The sequence below is a fragment of the Arachis ipaensis genome, chromosome B10 (genome assembly GCF_059453495.1).
Source record: "Arachis ipaensis isolate K30076 ecotype BB chromosome B10, ASM5945349v1, whole genome shotgun sequence".
In the NCBI taxonomy this organism is placed as follows: domain Eukaryota; kingdom Viridiplantae; phylum Streptophyta; class Magnoliopsida; order Fabales; family Fabaceae; genus Arachis; species Arachis ipaensis.
Window position 1 is genome coordinate 17,910,984 of NC_142435.1, and position 14,084 is coordinate 17,925,067.

Sequence of the window (14,084 nt, forward strand, 5' to 3'; positions counted from 1 at the left end):
CGCAAAAGCACGATCATTAAGAGATCACATATTTTGTCGCAAGTGGAGAATTTTGGTAAATGCCCACAAATGTGATTTAACAATAGAAGCTGAAATCATTTGCGACTTACTTCCTTTCGGCACAACAGGTAGTATTTGGCGAAAATCCCCTCCCATAACCATCACCTTCCCTCCAAATGGATTACTGTTTTCTAAGATGTTTCGCAATGTGCGGTCCAATGATTCCATTGTCTCTTTATTAGCCATTGGCGCCTCATTCCAAATTATCGCTGTCGTCTGCCTTATCAGTTTTGCGAGATCAGATTGCTTACTTATATTGCACGTGGAGGATGGCTCTGCGTTGATTGGGATCTTAAATCTAGAATGAGCTGTTCGACCACCAGGCAGTAAAGTTGCAGCTATTCCTGAGGACGCAGTTACCAAGACAATATGCCCTTTACTTCTTAAGTCTGCAATTATAGCTCTATAAAGAAATGTCTTACCTGCTCTTCCTGGTCCATCAACGAAGAACACTCCACTTTCTCTTCGATCAACTGTATTCATGATGCACCTGAAAGCTACAGACTGGTCATGATTCAATCTTTCTATAGAACACAGGTCTTCTTGAGGAACTTTGATGGACATTTCTTCTTGAATAATTCTAGGCATGAAGTTGTCATTGTCGTTGTCCGAGGTTAGAGCTGGTAAATCGTATTGTGAAATATGTTTTCCATGCTGTAGGAGGATGTCATTTAAATCCCTTAGCAAACAATTTGTTAAGCCATTGCAGGTTGTGGTGCTTGTTGATGCGTAATCATCTACCATACATGAAAGAAACTCGTCCCACAGACTTCTTACATCTGTTGGCTCACAAAAAATTAAAATGGTGGCAAACAACCTTCTTAAAGATCATGGCATTCTTAAAATGGATGCCTTAACCAAACATGATCTTATACTACTATCACTCTCCAACAGTCCTCGATGCTAAGCGGATTGCTTGAAGGACGAATATTGGACACCATTGACTGTTAGCAAATCATCCCAACCAATTGGGCCTCTTACATTTGACAACAGAATACACAAATAGAATTTTTCATCTTCTGTTGGCGAAACGGTATAGATCCGACCGATAGCTCTCTTTTGTGACCTGCGTCGACGCCATTCCTTTTCCTTGCTGTGCCAACTGTAATATTATGGGATTTTCCTGTACAAAAGATGCCTAGATTGTTGGTCATCGGCCCGATTAAGTGCAAAGAATTCAGTGAGCATTGTTCTTGAGAAATAGTCATTATTAACTATTTCAGAAATAGTTTGGTGCTCATAAAATCTCACTTGATGTTGATTTGGCAAATGAACTTGCAACCTCTCAATTGATGGGTACATTCGGTAAAGGTTGAATCGAAATATCCTCCAGCATGCCTCTGGAGTGGCAATCCATCTTGCATCAATAAACTGTTGCACCTCATCATAATGAGAACTTCTGTGAACTTCTATTGCCACACAGTCTGGTCCCTTATAGCAATACTTGTATAGATATTTTATGCTCTTGATACTGCTACATATCTCTACGTTGATATGGCAATCATACTTCAGTAGTATCCAAGGGTTGTACGGAACCACCCATCTATTGTCAATTGTGACATTTTGGTTGATAGGGATTGGAGTATCAAATCGCCTCCTGTATTGAGGATATGAGTCATCACCTCGTCGTGTCTCTGGTACGAACTCTTTTGGGTAGTTGTGTTTACATTGACCGTTTTTCATGCACGGTGAAAATTGATTTAGTGTTCCGCAAGGACCATGGACCATATGCCTTAGCACTGCCTCATGTAAGTGTGGTTCTGTTTCTTTACATGGTATTTCCGCTCGGACCAAACTATCATATTGGTCAGAATCACTCAATTTGTCATTGTTTTCTAAGATTAGCAACATATGTACGTGTGGCAATCCTCTTTTCTGAAACTCTGTGACATAAATATAACTTTTCACCTTTTTCAGTACACCTTTTGTAATAACATCCTGCTTTAATTGTTCGAACTTGGCTATGAAAATCCTAGTTTTAGATCTGAGCGATCCTGTAGAGTTTGAGTAGGACTGAGTTCCAAAGCTATTTCTGACCATGATGGATTGCATGTCATAGTTAGAAAGATATCCGGTTTTCCTTCTTTAAGAACAATAGCCATTCTATCCTCGTACCGTTGAGTCATGTCTCGACGACTGTCCACAAACGACGATGGTAATATCGTTCTTCTGCCAACATTTTCTAAAATCAATTTTAGAGAAAAGTATTATTAGTTTTAAAGTTTAAATTCGGGAACACATAATGATCAATCGTGTGGCCATTAAATTGAATAATTACCTGCATTATTCTCTCCTGTGTGTAATTGTAAGCCTTAATACAGTTCAGATCGAAGTTCCTTTTGTCTTTGTCGAACCCATCTTAACTTTCCTGTTTTCATTTTCACATAGTTGTCAACAACATATTGTTGAAGAAGTCACCCCACTTGCAAAACTGTTGAGTGATCATTAGGGCGGATCTACAAATATCGAGGATTATAAAATATTGTTATAAGTTATGAAATGATGTATTGGTACAAACTATCATCTACGGAAGTCTATAAATGATGTAGAAAATATAGGAGTTTGTACCTGGAGCATATAGCTATAATATGTCCGGCATGATACTTTGTTTCCACGTTGAGTTCGAGTATTTATATCCCATCCATGGGTTCCAAATGGAAAAAGAAGAGGATATTGTAGTGGATCGTAATACCCAACAAACTCCTGAATCTTTTTGAGGTTACCAGTATGAGTTTGAACCTTGATATCTCGTCCGCGCACCATTGTTTCAATGTCATCACCGACTATTATGGCTGCTACTTGTGAAGCAGTTGGGAGACTGTATTGTGGTTGATTAGCAGGTCGCTCTCTGATCACCAAACTACACTCTTGCACATCTAGTCGTTGTGCAAGCTGGCAGAATACATGGATAAAAGGATTATATCGGTGCAACAATTGTTGTAACTTCAAAACCAAACTTTCATGCAGTTGTATGTTCTCCAGCATCCTATTTTGTAACTCGTGCTCAGTATCGTATATATACAGTTGCAAGAAGTGTGGCCGCGCCCCTTGATCCAGATGAAATTCTCCTATACTGTGGTACATTGATCCTTGAGCACGGAATATATATATACCATGACTTGCTGTAGCTAATTGTTCGTCTATGTGTACACCACACGAAGTGAATGAAAAAACATGATTGTAACCACGAATGTGTTTTCTGAAATGGTTCCCTTCTGCAGAAGGGTCTAAGAAGATCTCAAGTAATTCCTGAGGAGCATTTACTTGGGGCAAAGAGACTTTTCCTCCATTCCAACACATGTCAAATGTTTCATGGTGAAACAGACGTGCATTACAGTGTATACATGTCCTTGTAGGAGGTAGTGTAGTTTGAAGAACTGTTGTATTCTCTTAAAAATTTCGAGCACAATTGTGAGATGTTCGGACATGGTGTCTAATTTCTGCACTCGCATAGGAATATTAAAATATTATGTTATAGATTTTTTTTCCTATATGTGCCAATAATTGTATGGTTAGGTACTCGGGTAAAATTCATTAATTATTTCATATTATTTTAGATAGTGAAATCAAGAGTGAACAAAGAATATATATATATATATATATCAATTGAGGTTTGTTTTTTGAAAAATAAACGTAATCTTTAAAGATGTAGTATTTTTTTTTCTATTGCCTAAACTCATATAAGATAGTCAAAGTTTGAAATTTTAGGTAATATATCAGGTTAAATATATATATATATATATATATTTAATAGAGCAAATTTTTATTCTGAGTTATACTGAAATATATAAAGAATATTTTTAAAATGACATGATTCTATTGTGTTTTTGTTTGCTATTCAATTTTATGAAAGTTTTGAATATCGCCCAGTAATTTTTAATAATTTTAATTATATTTTTTAAAATTATTATGATAAATTAACGGTACAGTAAAAATTTTGTCCATTAAAATTGCATAAATATTTTTTATGGTACGGTGTACTTTTATTTTGTTATTTTTGTTGGTGTTTATGTTAATAATATTTTTTACATTATTAATTTTTAATTTGATAATCTTGTTATCGTCAAGGGTTTATTCCCTAGTTACTGTAACAATGTTAAAATTTATTTTTCATCACTAAATGATATTATGTGTCTCATGATTTTTGCTATTGGATAACAGTTGTAGTAGCATTTTTTTAATTAGTACTTAAATTATTGATTCATTAAAAATTTTTCATGTAGCTCATAAGAATGTAAATACCGTTATCTATGTTTTTAATTTGAGGTTTACATTATTTAGTTACCTATTGACCTGTAACTTTTAATATAACTTTTAATATAATATTTAGTTTTTTTTTTTAGTTTAAAAAATTAGAACACATTGTACCATTAGTAAATTTCACCATTTATTAAATGCTTAAGTTATTAATAACCTTATAATAAAAAGGATCCATATAATTTGTATAGTTTATTTTTAAATACATGAGATAGGACATCAATATTTTTGTAGTATCCGTTAATTGTTGTTTTTGTGTTTAAAATTTTTTTGTTTAGTTTTTCTCTTTAAAAGATATATGCTATTACGAAAATTTTATTATAAAGTTATTCTTATTATTATTAGTTTTATGAATGTATCAACTATTTTAAATGTTTTATTTGTTAAGTATTTATTTTAAATTTTTTTATTAAATTCAAAATTTTATTTACAATATATAGTAAGCATAATTTAAAGAGCAATACAGATAATAAACACAACAAAAATTCATTTGTTATTATGATAACTAATAAGCATGATAATAATACGATAAGTTTAAGTAAACACATTTTATATAGTAATGTATATTAATAAAACTTTATATTTATTCAATATAATAAATGTTTTAAATGATTATTATATGATGGTGATAAAATATTAGAAATAGAGTACTCACCATTCATATTTACATGGCTTCTAATATTGTTTATAGTTGGTTCATAAGAAGCAATTGGTTGAAGAATTGAATTAGTAGTAGCAATGGTGTCTCGACGTACACCTATATTTAAAAAAATTGCAAATTTTATGTTATATACTTTTATGAAAAAATAAAAAATTAGCGCTGAGTAATAAAATAAAGCGTGTTAATTAAGTTGGTTAATTTTGTTAATATTCTACGTTAAGAAGATTTAACGTGCAGACAAAAATTATATCGATGTGTTTACATGTTTAAAGCATATAGAGATACTAACCAGAGGATCTATTACTTGGACCAGCTCCGTTACCATGTATTTTCGTACCTATATTTTTAAAGAGTAATATAGAAAATAAGCATAAATTAAACTCATAAGAGAATAATTAGTTATCTTAATATTAGTTAACTTTAATTGCCTGAAACAAAATATCGGTAACTTTAATTATTTTAGAATTGATCTATATTTCTTTATTATAATACAAATAGTTTTTCTATGCTTCTATTATATTTTTTATAGTGTTTTTTTTTTCAAAGATTTGAATCTCGTACATTAATGTTTGAGATATTTTAATTTATTTTTTTTGTATTTACGTTGATAATAAAAGGAATTAATTAATATTTATTTATGCAGTACTTTTTTAATCACAAGAAATAAAAAATAATATCTCTTGTAATTTTTTTAACCGTTATGTATAGTTCATTATATTATATATTGGTACAGATTTGATTAATGAGTACACTTTTATATGTAATTTTTTTAAAAAATAAATATTGGACATCAAAAATATGTTAATCATGTGTTGTAGATTTAATTATTCTAATGATTTTAGTTAATGATTTATTTTTCTTTATAATTTAGATACTATTGTCCCATTGAAATAATTGTTAATAAAATAATTATATTTTATATACTATCAGTAATTGTATTATAATGATATATTGATCGGTTATATACTATTTTATATTAATTATTTATATTTTAATAATTTTTAAAAAATATCATAAAAAATTAAAGATAAAAATATAATTAATAAATTTAATTTCAAAATATCATGTATCCGGAGTACGTAGTTTCAGTTTTCTTTATTAGAAGTGGTTTAGTTTCTAAATTCTGTCGTGCGTAAACCCATTTTTTTAATAAAAAAGAAACAGTGACAAAAGAGAAAAAAAGAACGGGATACTAAACATGTGTATTCCCATTACATATTGGTATAGATAGCTCTTGTAATTTTTTTAACCGTTATATTTATATGTACGTAAGATATATCCTAATTTTATTTTTAATTTTTTAAAAATATATATCATTACCAAGGCTCTAAAATATGAGAACATAAAAAATTTAAAAAAATTAAATTAACGTGTTGTTAAAAAATTGAATGTTATATTGATTCATTACTTTAATATATAAATTTTATTATTGATTATGAAATCATTATCATAAACTTTAATATATGAGCACTTTTTGTTTTTGTCGTTAGTCTTACATGACATTTTTTTATTCTTTTTTAATATAAATATAAATATATAAATATTATATATTACGTTATATATTATATTGTAAGATGAAAATGAAATATATTAAAAAAATATTATTATTATTTTGACCATTAAATTTTTTTAAATTATTTTTAAGGATGAATGATGTCTAAAAAAGTTGGATACCAAATTTTTAATGTTAACTTTATAACTTAATATATGATTGATGTGTTGTTTGATTAAGAAAGACACTGCAGTAAATGTATAATTTCGTGATATATATATTTTGGATACTAAACCATGTATAATAATATTAATTTGTTTAATTTTGTGTATGTTATTTTGATTTCTGTTACCTATGGCAATCAGGGACGGATCCAGGAATGTTATCATGGGGGCCAATAATATATATAATATAAAAAAATATATACAAATAAATTATAATGTAAGATGCATTACAAAAATATACTGATAGAGAATATATATTTAAAGTGTAAAAAAAGTGTACTTTTTATTAACGAAGTGGTACACGTCGATTCTTCATATCATAAAATTCATCGATAATAGAATCTGTGTCAAATCTTTCAGCAATCTTCTTCTCAATGTAAATCAAAAGACAATTAGCAAGCAATTCATCTTCCATTTTATTTCTGAGTCTATTCTTCACAATATTCATAACTGAAAAAGATCTCTCAGTTGTAGCAGTTGAAACAAGGAGAGTTAATACCAAGCGAATCAAATGATCAATCAAAGGATATATTAAATACTTTCCTGTCTTCGTTAATCCTTGACATAACTCCGAAATTGTGCACAAATTAGTTAATTCAACATGATTAGGAACATCAAGTTCATAATGTTGAGCTTGCATTCTAATGTGAAATTTCTCTTGGTCACTGAAGTCACTTGGATAAAACCGTTCTACTAATTCACATACTTTCTAGGAATATGCAATGCATTCATATCAGGAACTTCAACTTCATGTTTCTCACAAAATAATATAACTTCTTTTATGAAAGCCTCCCAACTTGATTCTCTCATTCTTTGGATTAAAGTCTTCGTAGTAGAAACCAAAGTTAAAGCATTCAATATGTCTTGATTTTTTTCGTTGCAAAGCTTGACAAAGATCATGACTAACTTCCAAAATATTTCTCATCAAATGCAAAACAAAGACAAATTCAAAGGATGTGATAGCATCATAAGCAGCACTAGCATCACTACGAGTGGAGAAATTACCTTCTTTAGTGCTTTTTTCAAGAACTTCACAAGTAGCATCAAACATGCATAACAAGCTACGTACAGAATTCAAATGAGACCCCCATCTAGTATCTCCAGCTCTTTGCAAAGTACCAATTTGATTAAGTCCACTACCTGTCACAATTTGATCATTGGCAATTAAGTTTGCAACATTATTTGCTTGAGCAACCCTTAACTGATCATGACGTTTAGGAGAAACAGTCATAACATTCACAATTAGTGTAAGTTTTGAAAAGAATTGATGAACATAACAAACTTCTTTGGCTGCAGAAACAAGTGCTAATTGTAATCGATGAGCAAGACAATAAATGTAATAAGCAAAAGGGCAATCTTTCAAAAATAGAGCTTGCAATCCATTCCATTCACCACGCATATTACTAGCTCTATCGTACCCTTGTCCCCTAAGATTTTGAACATCAAGATTATGACGAGAAAGAACTGATGAAATTTCTGTTTTTAATGTCAAAGAACATGTATCAGAAACATGTATAAGATCAAAAAATCTTTCTTGAACACAACCGTGCTTGTCTACAAATCTCAAAACCACAGACATTTGTTCTCGCTTTGACTCATCTCTTGCTTCATCAATAATTATACAAAATTTAGAATCACCAATTTCTTCTCGAATTGTTGCACGCACTTTTCTAGCAAAGATATGCAATATATCTTTTTGAACACTGGGAGATATATATTGAGCATTTCCAGGAGCATTTTCAAGGACAACATTATGAACATTCTGATTACAGGAAGCTAAAAGCTTAATTAACTCAATAAAATTCTCCCTATTCAAAGATCCAGAACTTTCATCATCGCCTCTAAATGCACATGCTTGAAATGCAAGCCATCAAATAGCATTAATAGATGTCTTCAACCTTAAACGGTTATTTGCAATAGTTTCATCACTATGCCTATCAAGAACTTTGTCTATATGCTTAGATTGAGCCATTAAATCATCACAAGATTTCACACATAAATTATGGGGAGAATTAGGAATAGAACCCTCGTGACATACAAATGCACAATTTACCCCATTGTTTACTTTCTTCCAGTTACTAAATCCTAACTCTGAAAATGTATTTTTTCCATCATTGCGAGCACCATAATGTTTACCAAACAAGTAGCAAGACAAACAATAAGCAGCATCTTTTTCTGGTGAATATTCTAACCAACTTGAAAATTTCTTAAACCAAGAAGATTGAAAATATCGACAGTGATTGTTATTACCAGAAGCTGGATAGCAAATATTTGTTGGTTGGTATAGCCCAGCTATTATGTATGCTCTACAAATCTTATCACGTTCATTGACATTATACTGCCAAATTGGACGTCGCTTTCTTGGATCCCTTTCTAGTAAAGAGATATCAACATCTCTTTCTAATCTTGGTACTTTGATTTCATGTTGATATGTATTTTGAGTAAGATTAGAGAGCTCACTTACTTGACCTTCTTGTGAAATAGGATTAGAGGGTTGACTTGTTTCAACTCCAACATTATCAGTAACATTTCTCTTAAAAATTGCATTAATTTTACTTTGCTTTTTCATCATAAAATGTTCTAATTTCTTTTTACCTGAAAAAAAAACTCAAATAATTATATAATTACATGAATAAACAAAGTCTAAGTATATTTTATTAATTAAACATCAATAATAATAATTTTTTTACTAAATCACTATCAATTTCATTAAAAAATAAAATAAAAAAATAAAAGAGAATAAATCTTAAAAATAAGCCAATAATTTGTCTATGTAAATACAAAAGAATAAAATTATTCCATACCATAATAAAATAATGTACTTTATTAATTAATAATTTTATGTAATTATATAAAAAAATAAAAAATAAAATAAATACCTTGATTTCACTAGAGAGTAGAGACTGGGCAATGGCTCAATGATATGACCCAGCGAGGATAAAGGAGTGAGGACGCCGCGTGTAGGAAACAAAAGAATTAGAAAAGAATAGAAAACGTGAAGAGAATTAGTTTTAGGGATTTAAAAAATTTTAATATTTTATTTGTGTTAGGTTGGGCACTTGGGCTTCTGACTAGTATTACTATTTTTTTTTTAAAAACTGGGGCCAGGCCTTTACTTGTCCCCCATGTATCCGTCCCTGGTGGCAATTTTATTCTCATGTGCTTCCATTCCTGTATTTTTGAAAAGTAAAATATAATTATTAAGAACTAATTCAATTCATAACAAAGAAATTTAAATTTAGTTGTCGTATTATCTGTAGTAAATTGATGATAGGTGGTAGCTCTGGCCATTTGTCTGATTGTAGTCAATCTGATACTTCAACCAGTATTTGGAATTGGAGTTCTATCAGGATGGCAATTTATTTTCCTTGTCGAATCATCTCCTGATAACTTGCACGTCTTCTAGTTCGGTATTGTTATCTTTGTTCTTCGGTCATGTTCTGCCTTCTTCGCCTAGCATTATCTGTCCAAGTAGGTCGACGTTGACGTGGCTTTTTATTCCGTGAAATTTTCATTTCTATTTGTCAGAAAGATAACAATGATATGCAAAGAAGAAAAACTTTTGTGAGACCAAAATTGAAAGAGAATGAGTAATTTAATTCTATTAAGTATGATTGAAGGTGAAACAGTTTTTATTGAAAGTGAGTTAGTTTTTAAAGTGAGTACGTAGTAGTAGCAGTTTTTTTTTTTTCATTTTTAAAATACGTCGTGGATTGATGGTGAATCAGTTTGGTACTCTGTCGTGGGTAAATTCTTTCCTTGATTAAAAAATAATAAATATAGAGGATTGTAGTAAAACGTTTGTTATATTGAATCCAATGTTTAACAAAAAAAAAGAAGTAAAATAGTAAGAAAAAATTGGATACCAAATTTTCTTATTCCCATTATACATTGGTATAGTCCATTATATATTGGTATAGTCCATTATATATTGTATATTGTATTAGTATAAATTTAATTAATGAGTACACTTTTACGTGTAATTTTTAAAAAAAATAAATATTGGACATCAAATATTTGTAAACCATATGTTGTAGATTCAATTATTCTAATGACTTTAGTTAATAATGATTTATTTTTCTTTATACTTTAAATACTATTGTCCCATTGAAATAACTATTAATAAAATAAATATATTTTATATACTATCAGTTATTATACTATAATAATATATTGATCACTTATATACTATTATATTATGGGGTACTATGTATAAAAAATACTTATAAAAAATAGTAAATAATTAATATTTTGTTGACGTAATTTTATTTATATTATTAATTAAAAATAATATAATTAATAAAAAATAATAAATAATTTTATTTGTATTATGGGCTATTTTATTTATATTTTATTTTTATTTTGTTATTTATATTAATTAGTTATATTTTAATAATTTTTAAAAAATATCATGAAAAATTAAAGATAAAAATATAATTAATAAATTTAATTTTAAACTATCATGTATCTTGAGTATGTAGTGTCAGTTTTTTCTATTAGGAGTGGTTAAGTTTTTAAATTTTATTGTAGGTAAACCAAATTTTTAATAAAAAAGAAACAAAAACAAAAAAAGAAGAAAGAATTGGACACCAAACCTGTGTATCTCATTATATATTGGTATAGATTAATATGAGATGATTTAACATATAGAGTAATATGAGCACCTGTCTTTCAAAAAAAAATATATGAGCACCTGAGTAAAATTACTGTTCATCATGCTTATGTATTAGTTTTTAATGTATACTTCCTAACTAAATCTCTAACTAAAATAGTCATCCTATATTAAAATTATTTTTGAAATTTAAATTATATCAATTATATTTTTAAAATTGATAAAAATATATCACATTAATTTTTTATTTTTTTTACATACTAACATCGCTTGATAATGTGAATTATATATCATATTATGATTTGACCACGTGTAATTATATAATAACTTAATGATAATTGACACATGATATACTGATCTAGACTGTTATATCGCATGTCACAATATTATTTGTTTGTGTGTCAATTTATGTCTTATATTATAAATACATTCAATTAATTCCTAACTTTACACTAAATAACTCATTTTAATTTTTAAATCTAAACCTAATTTATTATTTGTTGAAGGCTTTACAGTTGACCTGACTTAGCCTATATAAAGAAAAATATTAGTGAGAATGATAAAAATCTCTCAAATCTTATTATTAAAAGAATAATAATAAGAGATGGTTAGTAGAGTTAATCATTGTGAACAAAATATTATATAAATTAAATCATTATACTACTATATAGTAATATTATAACCTTCAGAAATCTATATAAGTCATTATATAATTACGTTGCCATGGCAATTCAAAAATCTGCAAATTAGTAAAAGTTAGCATGACCCATCTATCATTCACATCTTAACTTATAGTTATAAGTCATTATTACATATGTTTAGCAATAACCATTTCAAAACCTAATATCCAATGTTTCAAAACCCGCAATTCTTTAACCATATAAAATAAACAACCAGCATGAGTCCATCAAAAAAAGATAGATACCGGGATACCACATATGAAAGACGAGTCCAATGCCAACAAGACCAAAAAAAAAGAGACAAGCCATATGTTAAACTATATCCAATATATCAACTAATTTCAAATCTTCAAGATGATTTCTTCTTCTCTTTCTTCAAGGCAAGCTCAAAAACCTTCCAGGAAAAAATGTATATTATTATATAATGATACAATTTAAAAATATATGAAAAAAAGTGATATTGTAATATGAAAATTTATAACTTCCATTTTTCAAATTATATTTGTTGGAAGTCAATTTCCTCTGATCTACAAATAAATATTACAATAAACAAATTTAAATTCAAATTCAACAAACATAACTATATGTTAAACTATATATAAACTAATAGCAATTTTAATAAAAAAAAATCCTAATCTTAATCTAAATTATCTAACTAGTAAAAAACAATCATAACCAATTCTACTTACTAACTAAAAATTAACATATAACTAAATCCTAAATTAACCAAAACAGAAAAAAAAATGATCATGAACTTGAACTTCAAAACCAGCTGCTGTTGGTGGAGCGTTATAGCAGTGCTGGAGGAAGTTCTGATAGTGCTAGAGGAAGCTCTGATAAACAGAGAGGAAGAGAAGATTTTGTGGCTGACACTGAATTGCAAAAGGGAGAGAATAAAAGAAGGTATTGGTTTCAAGAGAATGTGAAAGAAGAGAGGATAGAGAGAGAAGGGGATTCGAAATGAAAAGGGAAAGGATTTGTGCTTTGAATTTTAAGGCTAGTTACCGACAGATTTATTGGCAGATAAATCCGACGGTAACATTTTACGGGTGACTAAAACACTGCATCACACTAAATTAAGTTACTGTTGGATTTATCCGCCGGTAAATCCGACAGTTACTAATCCATACCAAGTTTCTCATTTTTTCTTTAATTATATATTATTAGCGACTTCATTGTCGAAATAGTGAATCTAATGGCAAAAATTTAATATGATGAAATAGTTCTTATTTCTGTCTATAAATCTAACGATAAATCTAATAATAACATGTAACACTAAATTTACCGATAAATTTAATGGTACTCATCGCTTTTCTTATCGTGATAAAATATTTAATTTATGACTTTACTACCATTTATAAATTCTTGGTACTAGGAAATTAAAGTTCTCTTTGCGCGACACTTAATTCGAATGTTTATCCAACCGAACCTCCTTAATTATGTTTTAGGGCACAATTTCTGTTTTCTAATGATAAAGCCAAATATTATACTAATTAAAAGATGTTTACATCTTGTAACATTAATCCGTTGTAGTCTAGTTGGTCAGGATATTCGGCTCTCACCCGAAAGACCCGGGTTCAAGTCCCGGCAACGGAATTTTTATGGTATTCCCCGAAAAATTGTATGGTGACAATACTAGTCCAATTCTTTTAGGTTGAATTAGATTAAATAAAGGAACCAATAGCATTGCATGATTACGATGGATACAAAAAAAAATGTTTAATGGTAAAATAAACTTTTGAAGAATTGAAGTCTTTATTATTTCATGATATGTCAAATTAAAGTACCATGATTAGCTTCGTAAAAGATGTGAGAATTTATCATCACCTCAAATATTCATACAATATGGTAATAGAAACATAAGGGGAAAAAAACAAAAAAGATTCACAATAACTTAGATGCTTATCATTACTAAAGTATTAGTTATGCTTATATTCGCAATTACTAAGGCATGACATCCTCCTACGGAGATCAAGAGGAAAGAGTCGCTCACATCTCGCGAGACAACTTTGAAGATTTGATGAAATATGATAAAATGGAGTCCAATGTTGTTCAAAATTAGCCTCGTGGAGTTCAGCAACAACCAAATAAATAACCA

At 29.0% G+C, this 14,084-nt stretch overlaps 2 protein-coding genes and 1 non-coding gene across 3 annotated transcripts; 1 reads left to right on the plus strand and 2 right to left on the minus strand.

Annotated features, from left to right (window-relative positions):
* Positions 1–1,170: 1,170 nt before the first annotated feature.
* Positions 1,171–1,911, minus strand: LOC107620251 (uncharacterized). The gene has a single exon (XM_016322442.1). The coding sequence runs from the start codon at positions 1,909–1,911 to the stop codon at positions 1,171–1,173; it is 741 nt and encodes a 246-aa protein (XP_016177928.1).
* A 5,069-nt stretch (positions 1,912–6,980) lies between these two features.
* On the minus strand, positions 6,981–9,263 carry LOC107620253 (uncharacterized). The gene is made up of 3 exons (XM_088489389.1): positions 8,593–9,263; positions 7,602–8,535; positions 6,981–7,403 (listed from the first exon to the last, which is right to left on the minus strand). The coding sequence occupies exons 1-3, from the start codon at positions 9,261–9,263 to the stop codon at positions 6,981–6,983; spliced, it is 2,028 nt and encodes a 675-aa protein (XP_088345515.1).
* A 4,246-nt stretch (positions 9,264–13,509) lies between these two features.
* Positions 13,510–13,582, plus strand: TRNAE-CUC (transfer RNA glutamic acid (anticodon CUC)). The gene has a single exon. It is a non-coding gene; the product is annotated as a tRNA-Glu (tRNA).
* The last annotated feature ends 502 nt before the right edge of the window (positions 13,583–14,084 follow it).

What these genes read in the sequence shown, in the direction of transcription:
- LOC107620253 (XM_088489389.1), bottom strand. Translation starts at nt 9,263, where the DNA reads ATGAAAAAGCAAAGTAAAATTAATGCAATTTTTAAGAGAAATGTTACT. An exon ending in ATTGCAAATAACCGTTTAAG is followed by an intron (nt 8,536 to 8,592) that starts GTTGAAGACATC and finishes ATGTGCATTTAG; the next exon opens with AGGCGATGATGAAAGTTCTG. An exon ending in TGATGAGAAATATTTTGGAA is followed by an intron (nt 7,404 to 7,601) that starts GTTAGTCATGAT and finishes GCATATTCCTAG; the next exon opens with AAAGTATGTGAATTAGTAGA.
- LOC107620251 (XM_016322442.1), bottom strand. Translation starts at nt 1,911, where the DNA reads ATGTTGCTAATCTTAGAAAACAATGACAAATTGAGTGATTCTGACCAA.